Here is a 24,855-nt window from a genome sequence, read left to right on the forward strand (position 1 = left end):
CTACTAACCCGTCGCCCTCGGGAGATGCCGCCGAACGAGTCCCGAAACCAGTGATGCCATGCAGTGATGGCAGTGATCGCTCTCCCATTGAAAGAGAGATAAAACGATCTTCCAATAACCATTACACCTAATGATCGTCATTTTCGTCGCTTTTCAATATCACCTAGGCTGTAGTACCTTCGTATACAATTCATTTCATTATCTTGAATTGTTGTCTGACATGCACGAAAATCAATTGCCTTTTTCCTAAATTATTTTCTTCTATTTATGTAGCCCATCTCTATGTGTGTAATTACTGCTGCACGTATCCCATACGAAGGAAATACTTGTCAAGGCGATAAAAATTATACTAACGTTCCGTCGCGTTAGCCTTAACGATTAACGAATTAATTGATATTTGATTTTTTGAAAAGTTTTCTTATCTACTGTATTTTTACTTTAAACGTTGAATAAAGTTGTAAAATAATAACAAATAATTCGTACTTGATAGTCTTAGGGAGTTTTGGATTCAACGATTTTTTACCAGGCATGTTTATGCTAGGTGTGAACAAACGGTAGCTGCAAGGTTTACGATTGTTCTTAGAAATTCTACTACTGTAAACAAAATTTTACATACATATACCGCAGTATGTATACAGTATACGAGCGTATGTACCTAAACCTACGTATACATAGTAATATGATAACTGTACTCGAAAATTTCGAAACTTCGTGAGATCGAGTTTTCTACTCGACAACTTGACATTCCGTTCATAAAATCGGGTGATATATCTAGCAGGTAAAGCCCACGCCGCTTCCGTGGGAAGGCCCTTTACGAAAATCAAGAATAAAAAGTCAGACGTCGCTGTTAATTAGATATAACTTCTTCTCCACGCTTAACGCCTACCGGCCTATATTGATAACCGATTATCCAAACGTTAATTATAATTGATCCTATCAATCTTCGTCTGCCGCAAACGTCATCACGCTTCTGTTCATCAAAGTTATTTGAAATAGGTATAGGCGGTATCTGGGCTTTTTTTTCACTACAGGAACAAGCTGGATTTCTGAGAAAGTGTAGTTTCACAAGTACGAAGCCTGTCCTCGTGCTACTGATACTGCTTCGGATGAAAAATTACAGACCGCAATACGGCAGAATAAGTTTCGCCGATGTTCACAGGTGTCGACCCTATCATATCATGTATCATGTATCATACGAAAATTAAAACTATACACACACCCATATCTAGTATAAAAATGAACGTATTCTATATTTTTCTTCTTAATTAACTTATCTACAATTAATGTCATTATTGCCACGATATTCCAAGACCGATTCGATCTGACTTTTTAAAATTTTACAAGTTGGACATACACTTACCTAGTTATCTTGTAAAATTCGTGAACACTTTGAGGATGCTTGGCATCGAGTTATTTGCTTCTCAAATCTAATGTAATAACCTAGAGTTTGACAGATACGTTTCATTTTTCTACAACTAACGCGATATACTCTTTAACGGCATCGATCCAGCTGGTCAAGAATCTGTGATCCTTTTTTACACCGGTGATCAATTGCTTAATGTCTTTCTCTCTGAAAAAAAAAACAGTGTGTAAGTACATGGTTTTTCATAAATCTGAATCCCTCTTGTGCATTATAATTGCAATCAATAAAAAAAGACTTCTCATGTGATTCAAGTGGATAGAAAAGTATGATGAAAAACCTACTTTATGGTACCTAGAAGACATTCCACGGTTACATCATCTGGCCTGATATTTTCAAATGGCTCAAGATTTATAGTAACATTTATTACCAGTTGTACCTTGTAGCTATGAAGTTGAAACGATATCCTGTAAGATAAATATAAACCTTTGTTACTCTATGCGCCGATTTTAAGCCTAACAGGAATAATTATTTTTCTCAAGTTATTTCCAAAATTAAATTATTTTTTTATATTTACCGATTTCCCAATCTTGTTATCGCATGAAAATCCCGGAGCTTATCAAACTCGTACATAAAATCTATCAGTAATTTCACTCTTTTTGAAATCAACTCTAGCAAAGGTAAAATACCCTGCGTTGTTCGATGCATCAATTTCAAATGCTCGGGATCGAGTTTTTTCAATAGTATATTATGGACCAGAGAAATTTCATCATCTGCAGAATCTGTGTGAAATATATTTTTAATGCGAATTGTTTATCAGTTTGTTTATATTTGAGATTTGTTATCTTAAGTGGAGTAAAATTCCACCTTACCTGGAAGAAGTGAAATTATTCTGATATGCTTAATAAGATATGGTGCAGTCAACTCTTTGTTTGCTTCAAGATCTATTATGATGACGAGGGATTTCGAAATAAAGTCGATCATGACTTTTTCCGTATCCAATGACCTTATTTCCCAAATGCAATCATCTCTGAAATCGAAAATGTTATTTCAATAATTAATTATCAATGCAATTCCAGTTTCCTGACTAATTTCTCAGGTCTTAAAAGCATCATCGACTCACCTTTGAGCATACTTCTCAAGTTCTTCGCTGAACATCACAAAGAGACAATTGTCATTGTACTCCAAACATTTCTCTGGCAACAAGAAACTTTGAGAACTTTTATTACACTCTACTGATGCTTGTTTTTGTTTCTCATAAACGCGCTGCAGCTCCGTAGTGTCCGAATCTGAATCGGAATATGGGGCTGTTCCTTTTGCTTCTATGAAAGGATATTCCTTCCCGCTGATGACACCTTCAGTCTGAGTCGGTGAAGCTGCAGCTTTTGACTCGTCATTCTGACTAACGATCAATATTTCAGGATCTTCACAGAAATCTGGAGTAGGAATTGTAGTAGTCATCTCTTCGCTGCTTTGTAGCTTTTTTTCAGCAACATCAGTAATACAATTGTTTCCGATCGTTCTATCCATAGATACTGTGCTTTGTGGTTCATGCATAATTGCAATTCTTGATGGAGGTCCACTGATCATTTCGGAACTCGTATTTTCCTGTAACGCCGAATTTTCAGTGACAGAGTATTCTTTGGTGAGTGAACCGTTTTTTTCAGCATTGGGACTTGTTACCTTAAGTCGCTTCGGCTCAGGAGTAATTATATTAGACAAACTGTCGTTACTTATATGAAACAATTCTTTATCAACTAAATGCTGCACTAAGCAACTCTCGGAGTTTTTATTTAGCAACATTTGAACAGAAGATTTGCTTGTTTCCATAATTTCTGTACCCTTATCCGACTTTCTCTTCTTACTGAATTGTAGTTCAGTTGGTATAATGCCTGCATTGAATGACAAATCTTGCTCTTTCAAGCTTACTTGGGCATTAGGAGTATACAGAGCTATGCTCGGAGAGCTGGTGATGCCAGCATCATGTTCAGCTCTTTCGTTGTTTGAGGAATCACAGTATTCGTTGCTTTCAATATTTCTAGTGCTCTCTTTAGGCATTCGGTTTCCTTCATTCTGTGATTCTTCGGATTCGATTATAACAGAAATTGAATCACTGCCCAAAGATGTGATATGCTCTTCTACATTTAATTCCGGATTTATCTGGGTAGTATTAATTGTGCATTTATTAAGTAGCGCAGGTTGATTGATTTCCAATATACGATCATCATCTCTGTCGTCTTGCACGTTTTTAGATGCAGTAATTGCTATTGTACATTCCATACATGAGTCGTTGAATGAGTTTTTCCCATCATTATTCTCAATTACTAATTCCAGTGCAGGTTCTATGCTGCTGGGCTTACTGCTGGAAGACAGATTCGTAGATCCTTTGAATTCAGGTAACATTAATTTATCTTCATGTTGTTTACTCATAGGTGATTCAAATGGTGTAATACGCTGCATATCACTTGTATCACCAGAATTTGTATTCTGATCTGGACCAGTCCTTAATGTATCGATTGCTTCTGTCATTTCACAGGCAATGTCATTACAGAAAATAGTTTTATCCCTTAATTTTGCCATACCTTCGTGATTTTTACTCACAGACAATTCAAATGGTATAATATGCTGCATATCATTTGTATCGTCAGAATTTCTAATTTGATCTGGACCAGTTCTTAGTGTATCGATTGCTTCTGTCATTTCGCAGCCAATGTCATTAAAGAAAATAGTTTTATCTCGTAATTTTGCCGTATGTTCTTCAGACTTTTTAGATATTTTCAACTCGTGATCACAATGCTTTGACAATATGCTGATGTCTTTTGTCATAAAAGTTACATGGTTTCCTTGATATTCAGCAGATATGTCCATTACAGTATTACAGGGAGTCTGACGTTCATTAGACTCAGGCGTCAACTTATCTTCAGCTAAATTCTCCACAGGTAACATGTGTCTCATAGTGTCGATAGCTTTTGTCACATCGCAACTAAAATCATCGAAAAACATAGTTTTGTTGCTGGCCTGAGCAACCTCACGTTCGTTCATATCACAATTACTTTCTAAATTATTCTTCATGTGTTGCTCATCATTATGAGCAACTGTTGAGTTGCTGATCATCATATTATTTTTCATTCGTAAGTCAGGGTTTGAGTGTGATTTTGTTAGAGTCAGATCCATCATTGAGTCGTCAAATATTATAGTTTGATTTTCTATAGGAGATGCCATTTTCATCTGTTCTAAATGTGGAACTGTCTTGATAGGTGTCGAAAACTGAATTTTTTTACCACTGATAACTTGAGTGAACTTCATTTCGCCATCACTGTCATCAAAAAGCACAGTACTTTCGGGATTGTGAACATCTTTGGCAATAGCTGTATATGTCGATTGCGAGTCAATGGCTCTTCGGACAGAAACTGTTTGCTCAATTCCACCAACTGTCTCAGTTGTGTCCAAATCAACATCTTGGCAAAATATTGTTTGAGACATTAGATTGTTCAGATTTCCATGACTACAGGGAATGACATCGGTAAATTCAATATCCGCGGCTGTGTTGGAAAATACTTTGGTCAAAGAATGGATGGCATTATTTTGATCCATGGTTGTACATTCGCCAGTGTGTATTAACTCATGTTCATTGCATACGAATGTAGCACCCATTTGTCTCATTTCGATCCCTACATTTTTATTGTTTTCTGTATCCAGATTGTTACTGTTTATATGCTCATTTGTAGTTTCCGTCGACTTTGAGATATTCTGATCGGCTTCTTCGTAAGTACTATCCCAAATTGTACCCTGCTCCTTGTGGTCACAGAATTCTCTGCGCAAATAAACATCCAGTAACAATCTTGCAACTGATCTTTGATGAGATCTTATTTAAATTCAGATCATTTATATTTGGTAATGCTTACTTGACATGCTTCTTTTCAGCAAAGCTTACACGCCTCCTTTTTATACTATCTGGACTGTTCTCGGCTGATGAAGCATTGAAATCCAAATCTTGAAATGGCAGTCGGGATTTTGGTGGCTTGAGGATCTGTTTGAGAAAAATATAAAAGTGAGTAAATAAGAACTACTTATAAACTTATCTCTTTAGTCATCTTGGAATCAAAGTAACAGCCCTGAAATAGTTACCGAAGATCTTCGTTGGTTACTACCGGTAGAATTTCGGGTGAGCCTATAAAATGAATTATATTTACTGAAATCATGAAAAAATTGAGTAATCTCAATATTATTATAAATATCTAAGCTGGGGCACTATTGAAAGACAAATATTGGGAGAAATGTTTCTTTCAGTTAATTATAAAATTTATGATTGTGGAAGAAAGTTTTTTTCACACGAAGACAAAGCAAAATAAATAAACATACTTCACAGACTGATTGATTGATGGATCGGATTGTTTACTTGTCACAAATTATACTCACATTATTTTGTTGTTTGTATTTTAAATTACTCCTGTTTTAGAAACGTCACAATTCTAACTATCACCTGACACATAAAGAAGACTAGGTCTCCAGATACCTAGTGAAAAGAACTCTCGACACTGATAAATATTGAATATTACAAAAAATCTCGGCGAGAATATTTTAAATTTGAACCGTTGCATTTGCCAGGTTATAAACAACACTTTTGGCTCTGAAATTTCCGACGCGTATTGGTATCACTGTTTGGGATGCTGTGAGCCATTGCTGCCAACTGTTCTTTAAAGTACTTTAAACCCAGCATTTAGTGGTTGACAGCCTATCAGAAACAAATATAGAGTCACGTGGTTGTGTTACTAACCAATGATATACACAGTGTACCACGTGATTCGTTAGATGAGGTTATCGAGACGCTGTTGTCGATTTCGGCTGCTTCTAATCGACTCGTTCAGGGCGGAACGCCGACTAGCGATTCAGTTAGTGCGACATCCGCTGTGAAATGTCAAGTGGCGCTGCGGGCGGCATTGAGAGAAACCGATAAGGTAGAGATCCTTGTTTTGTAGAGACCGTAGAGACTGTGCGAGAGAAGGCACACCATCACCATCTGTGGCGATCAGTAGAGCATGTGTCTATACGTTTGGAAATATTTGGAAAATAGGTTGTTTTTTTATGATTTTAACTAAGATTTTCTTTCGCAAATACGGGACACTTTCATATTTGATTATAGCGCGGTACACCATTTACGGATTTTGTGTATTGTGAACTTGCGATAAGCATTCATTAGCAATGGTAAGCTATTTTTCACCTCGCATGTATCGACCAATTTTCTAGGTTACAACCAGAGTCCAATTTCCTTGTAATTTAAAAATACTACGTTTCACCCAAACAAAATTTTCAATTTTCATGTCCGTGGCTAATTTGACTGAAATTCTTGTTCACAATCGTTTCTAACGTAACTGAAATAATCATTGCAGTGCTGCTTCCAATTAAGACATACAAAATAGGCTCCACCTTGCGTGATACATGTAGATATGTCAATTAACTCATGGAATGTTTATTTACAGTCTGTTGCGGAATTTCTCAAAGGATTGCCGTCACATGACGAAAACAACTTTGCTAATTTTCACACAGATAATGGAAACCGAACTTGTGTCAAAAGACCATCGGTGTATCTACCTACCAAGGACTACCCATCCGAACAAAGTATTACAATATCTACTCCATTATTTTTCTAAACAATTTTTTGTAAAGTGAGAATTACTTTTGACATGGTCTCACTTTAGTAACAAGTGCATGTTTGTTATTTCGATAAGTATGAGAAAAAAAAAAAAAAAAATATTAATTAAGATTACTACATTGTAATTTTTTATTAGCAGCTATTTTCCGAATCCTTAATCAGATTCGTGAATGCTAGGGTAAACTTTTTTATTCTAACTAACTGGATTTTGCAATTTTTAGTCATTGTGACTGAGAAGACAACTATTCTCCTGAGGTATCTTCATCAACAGTGGGACAAAAAGGTATCACTAATAACATATAGATAAAATTATTAGTATTGAAATGTATTGGCTTTGAACAAGCTGCTGTGCAAATTTCTTGTGTCTACACTGTAAATAATTGCTCACTAAATGACGTCCCACAGAGTGCTGATAAAAAAAAGAAGCTCTTGTCCGGCGGTGGAGAGTCTCAAGAAGAAGTAACAGCGACGCGCAACAAGAGGCCAAGACTTGAGTTGAACAACACACTCTAAATCTGCAACTGTATTAATGTTGAAATATCCAAAAAAAAAGAAGAATTTCTATCTCGACAATTTGTATGATCAATAACATTAGAGCTAAATGTAGTTATCGTGCAGATAATGGGTTGAAGATTGGGTCAATTTTACCCAGAAAGATGTTGTAACTTATTTTGTGACACCGAATTATAAATCTCATTTCGTATCGAAATCCACTGCACACATGTGCATGTCACACATCCCTATTAACTATGTATCATATAAATAATGAATTGATAACGTTTTATTTGTTACGTATTATAAATATTACAAACGTCGTATTTTATATTGTTTACTATGTGTGTAAAGTGTAAAGCCAATCTGCAATACGTAGTTTAAATCAGAGCCATATTCCAATATTATACTTACGTATTTGATTTAATAATAATGACATGAAAATGGAAAACTAATTTTCGCAGTCGAATGAAATAATCATTTTATATACATGCTGAACACGGTTGATTGGGTTGTTCATAAATTATTCGATCATTTTCCATATACATCGCAAAAACGTTTTCAGACGATTTAGATAAATTATTCCACCGAGCCTTCGTAATACTGAAAATATACGCTGCGGCTCTGACTACAGCTTAAAATATTTAGAGAATTTTCGAAGTGCGAACATTTTGCAATACTATTGATTGCACTGTACAGATACGAAAACGAATTTGTAAAGTATATTGGAAAAATAATTTTTCAAACAATCGTGATCAGAAATCTTGTCAATGAAATGACTATTACGGACAAGCAAAATGAAACTTTTGTAGACATTTAAATATAATTACACCCCCTGCAAGTGCTTAATAATTTGAATTGATTCTTTATTTTATGTATTGTAATAAGACTGGATCACGCGAATAATCTTAAAAATGGCGATTCTTTCTGTTTGCGACGTCGACAACGCCAAGAAGCACCGCGCAGGTCGCATTTGAATAAATTTCAACGAATCCTAACAAGTTGTTTTATATATTATTGTATACAGTATCAACTGACGAAAATTTAGTTACATTATAACGTAATTTATATCATCATTGTTAAGTATTTATTTCGCTTTATTATTATGCATTATCGTTGAAATTCTATTATCTCGTAAAAATTTTTCGAAACAGGCTTTTAATTTCGCGATAAATACTACTGTGTGCGAAATTGTTCCGAAATATATTTTTTTACCATCCAGTCATAAGAATACACCTAATTACAACTGGATCTCACAACTAATGCATAATTTATTGTATTTTATTTCAAAAATATATTACGTATATTTAGCCGTTTTGAGTATTTGTTAAAGTTTGATGAAGTTATCCCGTTTTGACTTAATATGATTGACTACCATTCTAAATGAACGTTTATGGTACAATAAAATGTTTTTTTTATACTTATAAATTGGTTATGTTTAGTTTCAGGGGTTAATAAAGACAAATAGGTGCGATTGAGGGAGTTTGAGCTATTTTGGCAATGTCATTTTGGATAATGTTTGGCGGTCGATCCGGTCGATCCTATCATTTTTGGGCTGTGATAATTTCTGAAGCATGCGCATGCGCGAATCACGTATTCACGCATTCTTTTTTATTGTTTATATATTATCTTAACGTAGTCTATAAAAACGTAATGAATGTGTGTACGAGCCGACTTTGCTTCGAGCAAACTGAGCTTTGTCTTCAAACTTGAAAGATGACAGTGATCATTCATATTCGTGACAGAGAAGTTGAAAAGTTCTCAACTCCGCAGTTGTAAAATGTGATGCACATGTAGAAACAAGGCTTGCATCGTGTTTTCTAATTTACCTACATAGTTTGTTCATTTATGTGCCATACGTAAGAAAAGCGAAAAAAAATAAACAACCTAATCATTGCGTTCGTGTGGACCCAGCGTGAATAAACAAAAAGGTAACGATGAGACTGTTTTCAGTGAAATTGAATTTCAACCCAATGAATGCCGAATTAATAGAACACCACGGATGGGGCGCATGTAACACTTTGACAATCTGAACGGGTGAATTATGCTGTATTTATCTATAAATGCATACCTATCTACGTGTGTGTGTGTGTCATAGGCACATTTGGGGCAGATAGCACTGCGGATTTTTAATCGCTTATTTTCTTATCATTTGATGTCTCAGCTTCTTGATATTGCCCTATGACCAAGTAGCTTGTTAGAGAAATGTAACACAATCTACTTGTATATTGTATGTGAATACTTGTGCAACTTGTCCGATAGTTTTCCGTTTACCTTCACTATAGTGCATACATACTTATAGACTATAAAAATCCCACAGCGGAGAACTGTCAAAAATATTGACTGTCAACATGAACTACTTGAGAAGAGATAACGAGCGCCTGATCAGCAATGAGACTGTTCTCACAACGGCACCTAGCGCAAATACCGAATCTAGCCAGGAATGTACCAGAGGTATGATTATCCACTAACGATAAGTTTGCGCTTAAGTTAATATCTAGCATAATATATATCCCACTGCTTATCATATAATATATTCTTCAGGTGCAGGATCGTTGGCTACAATCTTTTTAATAGTGAACGCTACGCTGGGTGCTGGTCTGTTAAATTTTCCACAAGCATTTGACAAGAGTGGCGGAGTGATAACCTCTGTATTAGTGCAGCTGGTCTTTCTTATTTTTATTACAACTGCAATAATAGTTTTAGCACATTGTAGCGATAGCACTAATAGCTCATCGATGCAGGATACCTTAGCTGGACTATGCGGACCTAAGTCATTAACGTTCTGCGCTATTTGCGTGGTTGTTTATAGCTTTGGTTGCTGCATTACATTTCTAATCGTCATAGGCGATCAATTCGACAGAGTTTTGGCAACCGTATATGGCACCGATTTTTGTCACTACTGGTAATTATTTCAATTACTAAAGACACTTGTTCTTAATTTTTCAAGCCTTGTTGTGTCTCAACGGAATTCATTCATGATTCATTAGGTGGTGGCAATATAAAATTGCAAGAATCCAGTTCCAGTATTTGAATAATTCACCCTTAATAATAAATGATTATTTAAACTATGAATTGCAATTGGCTTCCAGGTACCTTTCAAGAGGATGTACAACGACTCTAACTTGCTGTATCCTCATCCTTCCATTATGTTTTTCAAAACGATTGGATGTGTTAAGCTATGTCAGTTCTCTCGGCTGTTTGGCAGTAATCTATGTCGTATGGTTGATAGTTTATAAAAGTTATATAATAAACGGGGAGCCCTCGAAGCCAATGAAAATGTGGCCCATCCATTGGACTGAAATATTTCAAGTGGTTCCTGTGGTGTGCTTCAGTTACCAGGTATGTACATAGGCGAGGACCCAAAACCTTTGATAATAGATTGACTATTAAAATTTAATATTTATCGCTTATTCCACAAAATATTTGAATAAATTTTTGTTTTCTCCATCACTCAGTGCCACATGTCTGTGATTCCTATGTATGCCTGCATGAAGGATCGAAAACTTGGGAAGTTCACTGTTTGTGCAATCGTCAGTATGCTAGTTTGTTTCATAGCGTACACCATAGCTGGGATATTCGGCTACTCGACATTTGGAATTGGAAAGGTACCCGATGACATTTTGCAGGGATACTCGGATGGCGGAACATTTTTGACAGTTGCAATTGTTGCGATCGCGCTTAAAAATGTTACAACTTACCCAATAATTTTATTTTGTGGCCGCGAAGCATTCCTTGGCCTTTGCACTGAGTACGTTCGGTCTCTTTTTATGTCCAGAATAATTATATCCCTGGTTTGGGTTACCCTCAACTTAGTCATAGCTATAACGGTGTCTGATATTACACCAGTTATAAATTTGATGGGTTCCTTGTCGGCAGCTTTCATTTTTATTTTCCCAGGTATTTGCCTGCTTCAAAATACTCTAATAAAAGATCCATACTTGTGCCTGAACAAAGATAAGTTTATTGTAATTTTTGCGGCGTTTATGTTAGCCGTCGGCGCGTTTGTTTGTGGCGTTGTCTTTGTAGAGTCCATCCAGGATATGCTCAGGGAAAAATCAACCTCGTCACTCATCACAGGTTTTAGAATGGGACTCAGAGATAGCTTGTGCGTTTGAAATTGAAAAATGGCTTTCACATTCGAGAAGGGAATTACGGTTTAGATGAGAGCTAAAAAAAAACACCTTGCTATACAAATATGTACGATATCGTCGCAAACGATAAAATATAAGTAATTTTATAGGTAATTATAATATTATACAGTGAATCTTTGTTATAATGATTATCGAATTAAGACTGACATTTTACAATGCACTATAGAACTATCGTGATCCTACTACCTACCTATTTTGATAATAAATATTTACCTTTTATCACTCTGAGTTTTATTCACCAATTTTCTTTGCAACGCTGAAAGGAATTATTGATTGCTGCTCGAGTACCTTGGTGGGTAAAATTTATTTTTGCTCTTCTAATTTATAAACAATATTTGCAACGATACCCACGTCAAACCAGTCATGAAATGTAAAAAAAACGATATGTGAAATTGTACGCTTGAATGAGTTTGTTTTTTGCACACAATTTATAAACATGCTGCCCTACTTTTTACCAAAACACCACGAAATTCAAGATCTGTCAGTGGTGATCTTTTCAAGCAAGTAGTCACTAGTGAAATCATGTAAAAATTCCCCGTCAAGATCTGTGACTTGATCTATGGTAGCTTTGCAAAAAAAACATTCTCTACTGTTCAATAGATGATGAGCGATACAGGCTCGGCATGAACGGTGATTGCATGGTTTGAATATCGCAGAGATCATATACGCGTAACAAATTGTACAAATATTTTCGTCGTCGGACAATACTTTAGTCTCAGTTAACATTGTTCGATTCAGGTCTAAGTATCTCAGCATATCCCTTACACTGTTTATCTCTTGTTCGGTGACGTCCTCTTTATCTGAAAAATGTCAATGAAACGTGATCAGTGAATTTTTCAAATTCTTTCACCAACGTGAAATTATTAATTCTCAAGATGTGCTTGAAAACAAGGGATTGATAAAAAATAACGAGTTGAAGATCGGATATAGGTATATTACTCAAAATTACTCACAGTTTTGAAGGCAAAATGGCTTTATGTTCTTGATCTTCTGATTCTTCGGCTTCAAATCTCCGAGGATAAAGTAAAGCGAACCAATTTGGAAGCTGGGCTCAGTAAGTAGGGCTCTAGTTACTTTTGGAATTTCTCTGCGTCCGGCTGTAAGTACAATATGCAGAGTGTATCCACTGATAGTTTTCCATAGTTGTTTAGTCTCAGTTAGTAATTTAGGTTTTAACAATTACTTTTGAAAGTCGATATGTCCTCCTTGAGCAAAATCAGCAGAATTCCAACAACTGCGGCAAGAATTGGGAAGTGGTCAACAGTTTCCAAGTCTGGAATATCGAGTAGCACAACGTGCTGAAAGCAACCGGACTGCGAGCTGACACGATTCAGTATTTGGCACAGCAGCTGCAAGGATCCATACCATAAAATTAACCATTAAATACACGCCTGCAAGGGATCAAGATAAAGGAGTTAAAATATAATTTACTACAGGTGTATCACCTGGCACAGTCTGGCAAGTAAATTTTCACTGGAGGCTTGAGAATCGTCTGTAAAAACACCGGGTGCCAGAGTAGCAATCATCTCCAGTACCCGCAGTAAAGAGATGGCCAGATCGAAGCAGGTTGCGCATATTTTAAGTTGACGTGACTCGATCAGGACGCGTTCCGGTCTCGAAGACACGTTTTGGATCTCCTGCAGCATCCCAATGAACTCCGAAAAAGCCCAGTTGAGCTGGTTCAGAAGCGAGTTCAAAAACTGGGTCGTTGCTGTCGGATTTGACAAAAGAGCGTCCCTTACATGAGCCTGGTATATCGAAGATGGACATGGCTCTGTGGAAAAATGACCCAAATATGACGAAAACTTTCTGATCAGATCCTTATCAGCCATTCAGTACCGCGTACTATCGCTATATACTTACTTATAGGCTGCGATATTGACTCTTGCTGAAGCATCTTAGGTCCGATCTTTTTCGCGAGATGTGGGCTCTTGTCGTATCGGAAAGCGAACCCGCAGCCCTGCCAGAACCTGACTAAAACCCAGTTGGACTGAGCCCAAGCTCTGTTCTCATAGGGCCGTAAAAGACTGTTTACGACTTTGACTCTTGACTCGAGCGGGACTCTTTCGAGGGGTCCAAGAGTCAGAGAGTTTGAAACGTATCCGGCTAGGGTGAGGATGAGGGTGTCCTTTGCATTCGCGTGAATAATTCGGGGATCGAGGAAGTGATCACAGAGGAACCGTGCAACCTCGACTAGCATCTCTTGATACTCAGGAATGTCTTCAATTGGGGCGGTTGGATGTACATGATTCCTGATACCAACACTGAGGTCGGTCATGGCCTCGAGATAGAAGTCAGGCACGAAGCTGAACATGTTGCCCTCCTCACTAGCGGACATTAGAGTCAAGGTGACCACCCTCAGCAACCATGCAAGCTGCGCTTGTTTTTCCTTGGAGTAAACGGCCGCCCTGACCCACGCCATGTGCCTTGCCTGTTCGGCGAGCTTAGTGTCGAAGACCACCATTGTCCTTGCGAGTTCGCGGTTCATCGCAACAGCATCAGGGTCCTTGGGCTGCTTCCTGGTAATCTCAAGACGAGCCTTGACTTCGGCCATTGCAGTGATGTACTCGGACATGCTTTCACGAAGGCTGGCGACCTTAGCAATCTGTCTCTTCGCCGCGACGTGATAAAACAGGATTATCCCATCGAGGAGCTCTAGGAGGGATGTCGCAGGGTTGGCCGGCCCCAGCCGCAACGGTGTCCTATCCTCCCGGCTGTAAGGGAAGTAGCCAAGCCTTTCCAGGATCATGGGACTCGCCGGGCCCGAAGAATTGACTGTTACCATCCGTGCGAAGGTGGGGATTGCAAGAGGAAGTTCACCTAAACGCATTGGTCCACCAGAAAAAGCATTCGACGGATCTTGCGCCTGCTCCATTGCAACTAGCACCTCGTGTTCGGGACCGAGCAGATGCAGAAGCTCGTTTTTGTAGGTTTTGTTCAGGTGCGAAAGGACCCCACCCAGTCTGTCTATCCCCGCGAAATTTATAGATGCGTCGTAAAAGGCTCTGCGACAAAGAACAGTCAAATATTCTTAGGGCATGAACGCGATCCAATATCTGATGAGTTTTTACCTGCACGGCACGTATACTGGATGCGAAGCGATTTCTGCGTCCCACAGTACCCTGAAGGCAACCAGCAGTCGGTGGAAGCAGCAAAGGGTAATGGGAAGCGGAGTCTGGAGCACCGGCATCGTCTGTAGGAATTCGGACTGAATGCTTGGGATTATACAACCCGCATTGCGGTGACTCGCTAAAAGCTCCTACTTACGCGACTTGAGATCAAGTTCTCTTGGACAAAACGGCGAAACTTCTTGAGGAAGATTGTTCGCGACGTAGGCGATAATGGAGTTCCGTCACTGTTATCCAGTAGCGTGACAAGCAGCTCAACCTGAAGTGCCTCGACCTCTTCAAGCATCAAAGGATAACTAATCAGTCTTCTTGAAATCGGATTAATATGGGAGGAGTCAAGCATGTTTGAAGTCAGGTATACCTACACTTGTTGAGAAGTATTTTCAATTGACTTGAAGTAATGTAGGGTGCCAGGTGAAGCCGTTTAACATTTCTTTCTCTTTCTTTCAATTCTTGCTGTTTCGTCAAAACAATGTCAAGTTTGGATAATAATAATAATAAACTTCAGTTTCACCGTAGTCGTTTCATCAATACGCTGAGGATTCGAACTCAAGTCCTCTCGCACACTACGTGCTACGCTACTAAGGTTGGTGCACCAAACTTCCCAAAAAGTGAAAGACCAGCAGCATCAAACACACCTTTTAACCGTACTGAACATACCGGAAATAGCACTCTTGATGCGATCACAGGCGTGAAGATACTGCTTCCTATTGACTTCTACGGCGGCATCAACGGGATCAGTCTCCCACCAAGTACTACCGACGACCTCCGCGAGTCCGCTCTCATCCAGAGGCTTAACATGGACGAAGTTAGCAAAGCGAACCCTGTCGAAGAGGATGTGCTGCAAAAGATGTTGCCTGGTCGCAGTGTGCTGGCAGAGATTCGTTAGAAGAATCAGGCTCCTGCACTGGTCAGGATACTCGAGTTGAAGGGATACGTGCCGAAATGAAGAGAGAAGGTAGACCACGGTACTCTCAAGGCAGGACTTCATCTCTCCGTCCTCCAGGAAAGTCCAAAGAAGGTCGAGGCAGATTCTGACGCGACTCGAATCGGCGCCTTTTACCGGACCTTTGCTACTGCCAGACAGCTCCCTCAGAAACCGGACGAAGACGGCCTCTGTCACGTAGGGTATCGACAAAAGTGATCCTAGATATTTGAGGATAGCTCTTGCTAAAGAGGCGAGAAAAGCGTTGCAGCTCATGGTCTCGGAAAAGGGTTCTTTATCCTCTTCGTCATCATTGTCTTCGACCATGGACTCACGTCCACTGTCGATCAGAAGTATCACCTTCCTGAGCCACTCGAAGAGAAGATTTGCTTGGCTGACTTGATCGGCTGGGGATGCCTGAGGAGTCTCATATCCTTCAATCGGGTAGCGGAGAGGTGTCGAGCCAAAGTTTGCCGTCAGATTTTCGGTAAACGCCAAGCTGACGGTGGGAAAGTAGGCCATTCCAGCACCCGTACAGATTCCCTCGAACGCCTTTCCCATCGACCTTCCGTTTCTGTAGAATTCCACGTCCCCATCGTCAAGGTTTAGAGCGCAGCCGATTATATCCCCGGAGAGCCAGGGCTCCCCATACTTGTGGGTGGTTACGTTCCATCTTCGAACCCGGTTCCCGTCGTAGGCATACGAGTTTATGGTGTCGCCTGAAAATCGTACGGAAATCGGAATCAATGACGAATTGAAAAACAGACGCCACTGTCTTTCACTGGCTCGCTAGACTCTCTCGTCGCCATCTTCGTCGTATACTTGATTGCCTGCATTCTGTCAGTATTGGGCAAGTAAAACCCGAACGCATCGCGACAAGAGCGATCAAGAGAATCTGACGGATGCTCGCGAATGACAATTAGGGATATCGAGGACCGTGGACTATTTCACCAAGTTTGGTACTACAGCCAGCGACAAAAGTGGCGTAAAAATAGCGTTATTCTTGCGTTTGCTATGGGTGATAACAATCGATTATTGGATCTGTCTGACTAGAAACTCGCTATTTTCGCGTCGACTTTGCCGTTAGCGTAAATGAACAAGCCCGCAGAAGAATCCCCGGGAACGCACCGACGCCTGACTCTTGGCTAAACTTGCACTGAGCCGTTCCCCAGCCCACCTGCATGACTCCCTTCGAGCCTAGCTGGAGTTCGTACATCCACTTGCCAGCGAACAGACCGACGTTTGCCCTCATCGTGCTAAAGTTACTCTGAGAATTGACGCTCAATCTATCGGGAGATACGATGAAGAGACCGTGGTGTGTGGAGACGTCGAAACGCACAATTCTCGGCCCTATTCGACCGGGTCTCGGGTCCTCCTCCACCATTGACGATGACGCAGACTCCGTTCCACCCGTCAGCACCATTTTCATGTAATCATTTGCCGTTCCAAGATACCGAACCACCCTAAGTTGTTTGGAAAAATGTCATTAGCACTGCAGCCTAATTGTTACGTTAGAGAATATCTTCGTAAAAATTGCACAGCGACATTTATTCAGCGCATAAATACCTCGCATAGCTCGATTTCACCGGAAGCTTTCCGCGATCTTTGGTATCCTTCGCCGAGCTTTCCTCGGCTAGTACACCTGGTCCGAATACATTCCGAAGTATTTCCTCCATGTTCATTTCGTCGCTGCGTTCGATCGTTCCGATCTGAATCAAATCGCTCCTTTGATCATTTAGGTATGGCTGAGATGCTGTTGGCGATTAGACCGTTATCAGAAACTCACGACTGATCCTTATCGTTAGTGAAAAATTTTTGATAGGCAAAATACTAGAGTAAGAAAAATTACGCGCTAGTTATCGCATTTCATAAATATTTTGCGTTTTGAAAATGCAACATTTACCTCAAGATGATTATGTGGGGATCAAATCTGTTATTCTTTTATGATTAGTCACATGAATATAGATATGTGCTAAATCAATCAGAAAGCTTGCTATAGTTTTCACGTATGCTTTTGAGATAAACATCGCCTCACTTACCTGTATTCGCAACATTAAAATAACGAGAAATACATCACCCACATAATCTTTCTTGGATATATTTGCCATGTAGAGTAAATATTTTATTCTATATTCCCCAACCCAATGGACGTATGAATATTATATACTATACTCTTGCTCGAGAAGCACTGTGTACATACATAAATTCGTAAAACATTGCACATTGCGTAAGCATAAAATTGTAAGGTCCTAAGGCCTTAATAATTGTAAATAAAAATTATATACGATAAAAACACTTGCTTAATTGAAGCCGACCGTTGAAGCTCTCTTCATTCAGTTTTTGAATTACCTCCCAAAGACCTTATCAATTTGTCGACGTGCATAAGGTTCCTCGCGTCGAAGGATACTCGTTAATTGACATCCTGCATTTATGTTAATTACTTTTGAAGTAGAAAAGCTCCTGCAGGCGTAATCGGAAGATCTCAACGCCGTTGTTTGTCCGTGATGTTTTTTCGGCGGAATAATTTAACCCGATTTGGGCAGCTCGCGCGCGGATGATATCGCCACCATTTTAGCTCAAGGTGACAGTACACGGAAAACCAAAAATAAAAAAAAGAAAAATAGCTCGGTCGTAATCACCAAACGGTGAAACGCTCATGCGCGAATCGTTCTGGCGCCGACGCGTCCGAAATTATTGCAGCCGTATGGATATATTCTTTGACGCATGCGTACCTTAGTCCTCTCGGTAAAAAGCACTTTTTAAATTTTTCCGCTCTCACCTGCGTGATATTCTTAACACGGAAATACGATACGGTTTAATTTTAATTTTTCTATGAGTTTCCTTCTCTCACCTAAGTATGCAGATGATCGAGGGAAATGATAATTCTTTGAATCAAAAGAAAAAAAAAAAATGTCTTTCACCAATTTGTAAAGTCTACTAATGCTTTTCGTATTATACAGCTGACAAGTGTGAAAATCAAAATACAACTTGCTACTTCTGCTTGAGTAATCCATACAGTCTGCGTACGTTTGTTTATTACAATAATTATTTCTGGCTTTGTTATTACCACTATCGATAGTATTGTTATTATTATTATTAATACTATAATTAACACTACGAGGCTTATGATAATCGTAGGGATACAAGTATGTATGAATATAGTGTATAATAACATATATAAATATAGATTAGGTTTTCTCACTTTCTTAAAATCACCAACACGATGTATAATAATTATAGTAACTGGATTATGACGATAAAATTAAACTACTTAAAATCAATGCGGTTTATATTATATGCATATATGTAGTTGTAATCATAATTAAAATAATTCAAGGTGTGTAGAAAAACGACTATACAGAGACGATAATTATTAATCAAAATTTATGAATTATTAAAATATGAATATTATAAAGACTTTTAGCAGAACCGATAAACCAGCCTATAACACATCAAGTCTTTATTGATTTGGTAATGATCTTGACGAAGGGATGAAAAGTAGTAAGGATATATAAGGGCTGTGAATGAGTGAGAATGAACAGGTGTGACTTTGGTATGTTTTCAACCAGGGTTGGTCATCAGTTCTTGCACCCACGACAGTATTTATACAATTAATAATAATAATTCAATTTAAAAACTGTAATAGTATTAATAATAATACATGTAACGTACTTCCGTATGCAAGTTATAATTATCATTAATTATTAACGTAACTATTGTTAATTTAGACACAACCAGCCATCAGCTGAACTACTGCACTGTAGCAACCTTATTCAATTGCTCGACTGAATAATCAATAATTATTGAGTAATTAATCGATCAATGAATTAATTAATACACTTTTCGCGAATATACTTACAAGTTTAGGCGATTATGCTGTATACTATACGAGTATAGGTACTGTGATTTGTGTTATTAAGGATTATAAATGTTATTACGTTGTTTATCAGAGGGCGGTATGGTTATAGTATAATGTAGCTGTTGAAAGACAATATAATAATAATAATAATGATTCGTTTAATGATAGTTCGTCAATATCGCGACGCCCGTTATTGTTATACAATTATCTAATCGTTTATAGTGTACGGTATACGGAGTATATTGTGTGCCATTGTTAGTACTCGAGAAGCATAATAAATGCCTATGGAATTTTTAGTAAAATTTATGAGTATACATTTGCGCAGGCAGAAAAGTGTTATTCCAGTTTTGAAACTCTGGATCAGCAAATTATTGTACGTATATTTCGATGACGTGACTGTCCATGTATTGCGTTATCACAGGGACGAATTGAATGAGTGCTCTGACATTTCACTGTGTTTTCCCCCTAGACTATAACCGGCATTAAAATCGTCGAATTTTTCAATGCTACATTTCCACATATCGAACATGTTACTCCGCATCGAACATTGCAGCAATTACGTATACAAATACTTATCTACGCATGTATTATTCCTAGGGACTAATATACTAATTATAAGTATAGTATTTGTGCGTGATACGCTTAATCTCTTTATCGTTATTGTTTTTAGCCTAGAGGCTGACTTATTACACAGAATTTCAGTAAAACCCAGCATAACAGTCACACGTGGCATTTTCTGCACTGCACTGAATAGAAATATCAAGTGTTAAATTTCAATTTCAATCACATTTATAAAACATACAAAATATACACACAATTTCAATTTTTAATAAAATTGTATAATTAAATCGGAAAACTGTATAACGGTAATTTCAGCGTTGCGCAAAAATTTGAGTAAAATTTTTATTTTCTTTTTTTTCATCCAGGGTGAAAGAGATTAAGTAATTTGTGACCGTCATGTGGTAGTTTAACGAGACTCTGTATGATTTACCACCAAATGGAGCCGTGAAGACTCTTGATCCGTTTGTTGTGTCCCTGTATCGATTGAGATCTATCACGACATTGATAAAACTTTTGACTTATTGTTAAAATACGAAATCGAGGGTAATTATATACGCCTCTATTCAAGAAATTAAGGAACATCAAACGTGTCTCAACTGAGAATATGATATAATAATATCCATAGATCAAAGTAGCACATTTTAGGAGATGTCAAAATATCTCCTGTAGTTATGTATAACTAGAATAAAAAACTCGAGTAAATTTCGTAATTTACATATCTGAAGTAGGTGTTATTTTTCTCTGCTATACTTGAATACGATTTACTTGAAAATTTTTCATGATCCCATACTAATTGGCCAACTTGGTATTGACAGGCGCAATAACTTGGAGCTTGACATGTCAAATCATAATAGTATTTTTTATCTGAATGTATTAGAAATTCTTACACAGTACAGATGCACTGGTTCTTCAGAAAAATAGTTCGTATTGATAGTCACCTCAAAGAATTTCGTTCGGGAAGAATTATATTTGAAATATTTATGCCGGGTGAGTTTTTCTCTTGATTAAAAGTATACTTTTCACACAGCATCTGCTTGAATAGTAGTTGACAAAATTGCCCTTCATTACAATACCAGCCAATTATTAATCGCTCAACGTATACTAAAAGTAATCCAACGAATTTGCGATAAAATAAATCTTACATCTGAAATGCAAATTCGTTTCAATAACGTAATAATAACGTTACTACATATTAATATAAGTTCGCATATTATGCATAATAGTATAACAGTACTAAAACCTACCGTAATTATCGTAACTCGTTATTAATTCTAAATGTTCATTGTATAATGTACTTCGATGCATCCTCAACGTACGGTATACCGTTCGCGCTTCTATCTTTCACTCCTTTTTCTACTCGAGTTTAATGACTAGAACGTCTAACAGCGAGTCATTTGGTAAAAAATAATACGTTCAACGGAGGGAGAGTAAAATACCTAACTATAAGTATTAATTCTTAAAAGGTTTCAAACAGGAATCAAGAACAACAGAAATCGAGAAAAAAAAAATAAGTAAAATTGGGGTACGGGAAGACGGGATCGCGGACGGAGGCGGACGACCCAGGCCGTTAACGACTTGTATCAATCAATTAGCCTGCTCGGTGTTTTGTGCCTGCTTTTCGATCTTCCTAGCAAGTTCCGGGCTCATATGAGGATGAGGAAATGGCAGTACCGGCTTCCTTAGTATTGTAGGTTTCACTTTGACTTGTGGTTTGAACGACGAAACCTGACTTCCTCCTGTTAGATGCATTTCAGCAAACTTGGCTGCAATTATTGGAGTCGATCGTGGTGGCAGCGGGGAACGAAGTGGCGTTGGAACGTCTCCCACAGCGACTTGAGTCGAACTGGCCGACCTAACTATTCCCTGGTTCTCTACCAGCTCTTGTCCACCTGGATTGACACAATCCTCAGTCTCTCGCTCTTTAGGTTTCAGGCCTCCCAATTCAGACGCAGATGTTGCAGCACTGCTTTTAGTATTTTTTTTCAACGTGCACTGATTCTGTTTGGCAAACCGCTCTGCAGCTGTACTCATGTCTGGCGACTCTGGGCCTCCAGTTGGGGAAGTTGCAGCTTCTGTACGTGAGGTTTGAGGTGGAGGTGTAAGAACACGAGGCGCTGATTCGTCATCCGAACTACTGAGGCTGCTGGAGGACGCAGATTTGTTGTCCGCATCCTGAGCTGATAGTGGAAGATCCATCACGAGATCTGGTGTGTGTTTCTGTCTCATTTCACGAAACTCTTGCTGGGAGGATCGGAAAGACTTGATGCCGGAAATTGGAAGGCCGGAACTCAGATGTGTTTGGGAAGTTGCGCGCCTCTGCCAGAGTTCACGATTGGCAGAGAAGGTGGTCTTCTCCCTATCCTCATCCTGGTCTTCGTCGTCCGTGACGTTTGCCTGCAGTGGCAACTGTCCTGGACTTGTTACATCACCACCCATACTCTGTGACTTCCAGTGCTGCCTCCTTGCTCCCCCGCGTTTTGCCACTTCCAATTCATCGGCAGGTGTGTGGTGTCGGTGTCCTGATCTGAGATGGTGGTTGTGATTTTGCAGCTGTTGATTCTGGGCCTCGTCCCCTATTACAGTTACAGGATCGGTCCGATCTTCTGGGTTGTAGACCTCTGATGGCGTGATTCGAATCAGCTCTATCGAGTGGTCAGCAGGTGGTGCAATACAGTCTACATCGTCGTTGATCCTTGTCTCCAAAACGGACTTCGAAGGCGTCTCTGAGTCCTGTCGGAGTGACGTTGACTTTTAGATTAAGTACCAGGATCTGTTTTTAGAAGAGGTACATGTATGTGCAGAAATATTAGGTGTACGTGAAACTTTCTTTGTCAAAAACGCCTGCGTCGTAACCAATGATTATTTGCCATCTGCTTTTCGAGTATTCAAACATTACAGTAGTTATTATTTGAACATGATTTTTTATTTTTAATACCTGCTCCTACCCTTAACAAAGAAAGCTTCACGTGTCCGTGTTACACATTTATTCTAATTGTCTGAATTACTTTGAAGGATTTTCTTCAGATTGGTCCAGCCACCTTGGTCGAAATCACAACTATACACTTGTTTGTACCTTTGACGTGTAGGTATGTTCATGAGTGAGTGACTTGTTTTGGATTGAGTGATTGCATGGATTTGTATTTATTTTGTATGGAGTGCACTGAAAGGAAAGTATAGTTGAGTATATATTTTATTTACCATGGGATAAGCCCCCTTGGACAGTAAGAATTGAAGAATGAAAGAGAGAAAGAAAGAAAAAGAGAGCGAAAGAGAGGCAGGTATAAAAGTTAAAAACCCAATTACATCCGTAGACCAAATTAGATTAGATACAAAAAAAAAGTGAAGTGAATGAGAGATAGAATGATCCAGCAGGAGAACGGTAATTAGTTTGTTGCTAGTAGTTAAGTAAACATGTTATAATCGATCGATAAAAAAAAATACCCATTATTCAATTCTTAATTGGACTTATTGAATTTCTCTCACATATTTCCAACAACTGTCTGATTCTCATGTAATTCAGCTACTGACAGGTGATGTATCCATTCCTGGAATTCAAATCTCCACACTGCTTTCAGTATCAATTAACCAGTTATTTTCAAATCGAGTAAACACTTTAGCTTATACAATAGTTATACTCTTTCCCATATCTGTAGTCTTTATATAATGTGAATCAATGTTTTGTTTCTGTTAGATTGAGCAGGTAGCCACTGAATTATGAGCTGTTGTCAGAGTGGTTTATACACTTAAAATATATTATTAGCATCATTATGAGTTGTCTCGAGGTTGTGTTACCTGCTATTTTCCAAAACGATATTGTATGTATCTAATCGTAAGATCCAGGATTAAATCCATTCTGATTGGACTACTTTTGTATACCGTATTCAAGACTGGGATCAGGCACAGGATTTATCTCCCAATCAACCATCAACTCTACACAACATGTAATTACAAACTAATAACTTTACAGTGGAGAACAATAGTACTGGTATCGAACATGTATAGTAGATCCATAAAAACTGGCCAAGGCAATTTATCCTTATTTTTACATGGAATAGAGTTTTAAATGCCAAAAGCAGTTATGATACGTTAACTCTTGGATCAATTACAATGATCGAAAATTGGATTAGACATCAAAGGATTACCATAGAAATAAAGAATATAATAGAAAAAGGTAGAACTATTGTACTCTGAAATGTTTTTCACTCAAATTGCACAACATCCTTCAATGTCTTATCAGGGATTTCGGTCAGGCCGTACTATTACTATTTATTAAACTTGATAATATATACAGTGAGTACGTTTTGCAATTACCGAAAGGTACCAGCTGCACGTTACTGACCTAATCAAAGTACTATACATGTACCAAATTCATGCACCAATGTGATTCTACTACACAGATTAATAGCGAAAAATTAATATTACTTAGCAACTGCAAAATTACTGCTGCCAATAAATGTATAGCATAAACATGAAAGTATGAGTAGTAAATAAAATAATTATATTAACGAGGTACGACGACGGGGTTCACGTTGTTTATCCGAATGTTTATTAATCGGTTCTGGATTTTGTCAGGACGAATTTATTTATGCAGTCTATTATGATTTTGTCCAGGGGAATTTTACTCTCATATGTACATAGATCAGTGTTTTAGAGAAAACTATCTCGTGCCATTATTCAGACATCCCACTGTTTTGCCTGTTATCATTTCTATGAGAGAAAAAAG

At 38.3% G+C, this 24,855-nt stretch overlaps 5 protein-coding genes across 12 annotated transcripts in view; 2 read left to right on the plus strand and 3 right to left on the minus strand.

The window, feature by feature from the left end:
* Nucleotides 1-488: 488 nt before the first annotated feature.
* LOC124414365 lies at nt 489-5,993 on the minus strand. Its single transcript, XM_046895337.1, has 8 exons — nt 5,780-5,993; nt 5,489-5,531; nt 5,266-5,390; nt 2,484-5,174; nt 2,233-2,390; nt 1,938-2,142; nt 1,705-1,827; nt 489-1,570 (listed from the first exon to the last, which is right to left on the minus strand). Coding segments are annotated over exons 1-8 (3,456 nt in total). The 5' UTR covers nt 5,782-5,993; the 3' UTR covers nt 489-1,461.
* Nucleotides 5,994-6,384: 391 nt separating this feature from the next.
* Nucleotides 6,385-7,637, plus strand: LOC124415217 (DET1- and DDB1-associated protein 1). The gene is made up of 4 exons (XM_046896413.1): nt 6,385-6,565; nt 6,841-6,979; nt 7,235-7,296; nt 7,419-7,637. Exons 1-4 carry the CDS (start codon nt 6,563-6,565, stop codon nt 7,524-7,526), a joined length of 312 nt encoding a protein of 103 aa, XP_046752369.1. The 5' UTR covers nt 6,385-6,562; the 3' UTR covers nt 7,527-7,637.
* A 1,545-nt stretch (nt 7,638-9,182) lies between these two features.
* On the plus strand, nt 9,183-11,814 carry LOC124414835 (putative sodium-coupled neutral amino acid transporter 7). Of its 2 annotated transcripts, none has more exons than XM_046895933.1 (5): nt 9,183-9,436; nt 9,826-9,959; nt 10,050-10,410; nt 10,598-10,847; nt 10,964-11,814. In XM_046895933.1, exons 2-5 carry the CDS (start codon nt 9,857-9,859, stop codon nt 11,621-11,623), a joined length of 1,374 nt encoding a protein of 457 aa, XP_046751889.1. In that variant the 5' UTR covers nt 9,183-9,436; nt 9,826-9,856; the 3' UTR covers nt 11,624-11,814. The 2 variants fall into 2 exon arrangements, with proteins under 2 accessions (XP_046751889.1, XP_046751895.1); XM_046895939.1 differs by having other exon boundaries at nt 9,183-9,432; nt 9,824-9,959.
* Nucleotides 11,815-11,866: 52 nt separating this feature from the next.
* LOC124414251 (E3 ubiquitin-protein ligase RNF123-like) lies at nt 11,867-18,489 on the minus strand. Of its 5 annotated transcripts, none has more exons than XM_046895255.1 (11): nt 18,013-18,489; nt 17,279-17,421; nt 16,841-17,175; nt 15,448-16,431; nt 14,927-15,063; nt 14,731-14,867; nt 13,523-14,664; nt 13,105-13,433; nt 12,843-13,008; nt 12,613-12,756; nt 11,867-12,459 (listed from the first exon to the last, which is right to left on the minus strand). In XM_046895255.1, exons 2-11 carry the CDS (start codon nt 17,392-17,394, stop codon nt 12,131-12,133), a joined length of 3,819 nt encoding a protein of 1,272 aa, XP_046751211.1. In that variant the 5' UTR covers nt 17,395-17,421; nt 18,013-18,489; the 3' UTR covers nt 11,867-12,130. The 5 variants fall into 5 exon arrangements, with proteins under 5 accessions (XP_046751211.1, XP_046751231.1, XP_046751222.1 ...); XM_046895275.1 differs by having other exon boundaries at nt 14,731-14,834; nt 17,279-17,465; XM_046895266.1 differs by having other exon boundaries at nt 14,731-14,852; nt 17,279-17,465.
* A 218-nt stretch (nt 18,490-18,707) lies between these two features.
* LOC124414292 (SLIT-ROBO Rho GTPase-activating protein 1-like) overlaps nt 18,708-24,855 on the minus strand; it is a 40,648-nt gene continuing 34,500 nt past the window's right edge. For all 3 annotated transcript variants that reach the window (XM_046895330.1, XM_046895331.1, XM_046895332.1), the window contains exon 13: nt 18,708-22,862. In XM_046895330.1, coding sequence (XP_046751286.1) covers nt 21,717-22,862 — 1,146 coding nt within the window. In that variant the 3' untranslated portion in view covers nt 18,708-21,716. The remainder of the gene's footprint in view (nt 22,863-24,855) is intronic.

The sequence above is a fragment of the Diprion similis genome, chromosome 2 (genome assembly GCF_021155765.1).
Source record: "Diprion similis isolate iyDipSimi1 chromosome 2, iyDipSimi1.1, whole genome shotgun sequence".
Classification (NCBI taxonomy): domain Eukaryota; kingdom Metazoa; phylum Arthropoda; class Insecta; order Hymenoptera; family Diprionidae; genus Diprion; species Diprion similis.

What these genes read in the sequence shown, in the direction of transcription:
- LOC124414365 (XM_046895337.1), bottom strand. An exon ending in GTAACCAACGAAGATCTTCG is followed by an intron (nt 5,391 to 5,488) that starts GTAACTATTTCA and finishes TTTCTCAAACAG; the next exon opens with ATCCTCAAGCCACCAAAATC. An exon ending in TGTCTTCTAGGTACCATAAA is followed by an intron (nt 1,571 to 1,704) that starts GTAGGTTTTTCA and finishes TTTTTTTTTCAG; the next exon opens with AGAGAAAGACATTAAGCAAT.
- LOC124414251 (XM_046895255.1), bottom strand. Translation starts at nt 17,394, where the DNA reads ATGAACATGGAGGAAATACTTCGGAATGTATTCGGACCAGGTGTACTA. An exon ending in GTCAATATCGCAGCCTATAA is followed by an intron (nt 13,434 to 13,522) that starts GTAAGTATATAG and finishes ATTTTTCCACAG; the next exon opens with AGCCATGTCCATCTTCGATA. An exon ending in GCCATTTTGCCTTCAAAACT is followed by an intron (nt 12,460 to 12,612) that starts GTGAGTAATTTT and finishes GACATTTTTCAG; the next exon opens with ATAAAGAGGACGTCACCGAA.
- LOC124415217 (XM_046896413.1), top strand. An exon ending in GGACTACCCATCCGAACAAA is followed by an intron (nt 6,980 to 7,234) that starts GTATTACAATAT and finishes TGCAATTTTTAG; the next exon opens with TCATTGTGACTGAGAAGACA. An exon ending in ATCAACAGTGGGACAAAAAG is followed by an intron (nt 7,297 to 7,418) that starts GTATCACTAATA and finishes GACGTCCCACAG; the next exon opens with AGTGCTGATAAAAAAAAGAA.
- LOC124414835 (XM_046895933.1), top strand. Translation starts at nt 9,857, where the DNA reads ATGAACTACTTGAGAAGAGATAACGAGCGCCTGATCAGCAATGAGACT. An exon ending in ACCGATTTTTGTCACTACTG is followed by an intron (nt 10,411 to 10,597) that starts GTAATTATTTCA and finishes ATTGGCTTCCAG; the next exon opens with GTACCTTTCAAGAGGATGTA. An exon ending in TGGTGTGCTTCAGTTACCAG is followed by an intron (nt 10,848 to 10,963) that starts GTATGTACATAG and finishes TCCATCACTCAG; the next exon opens with TGCCACATGTCTGTGATTCC.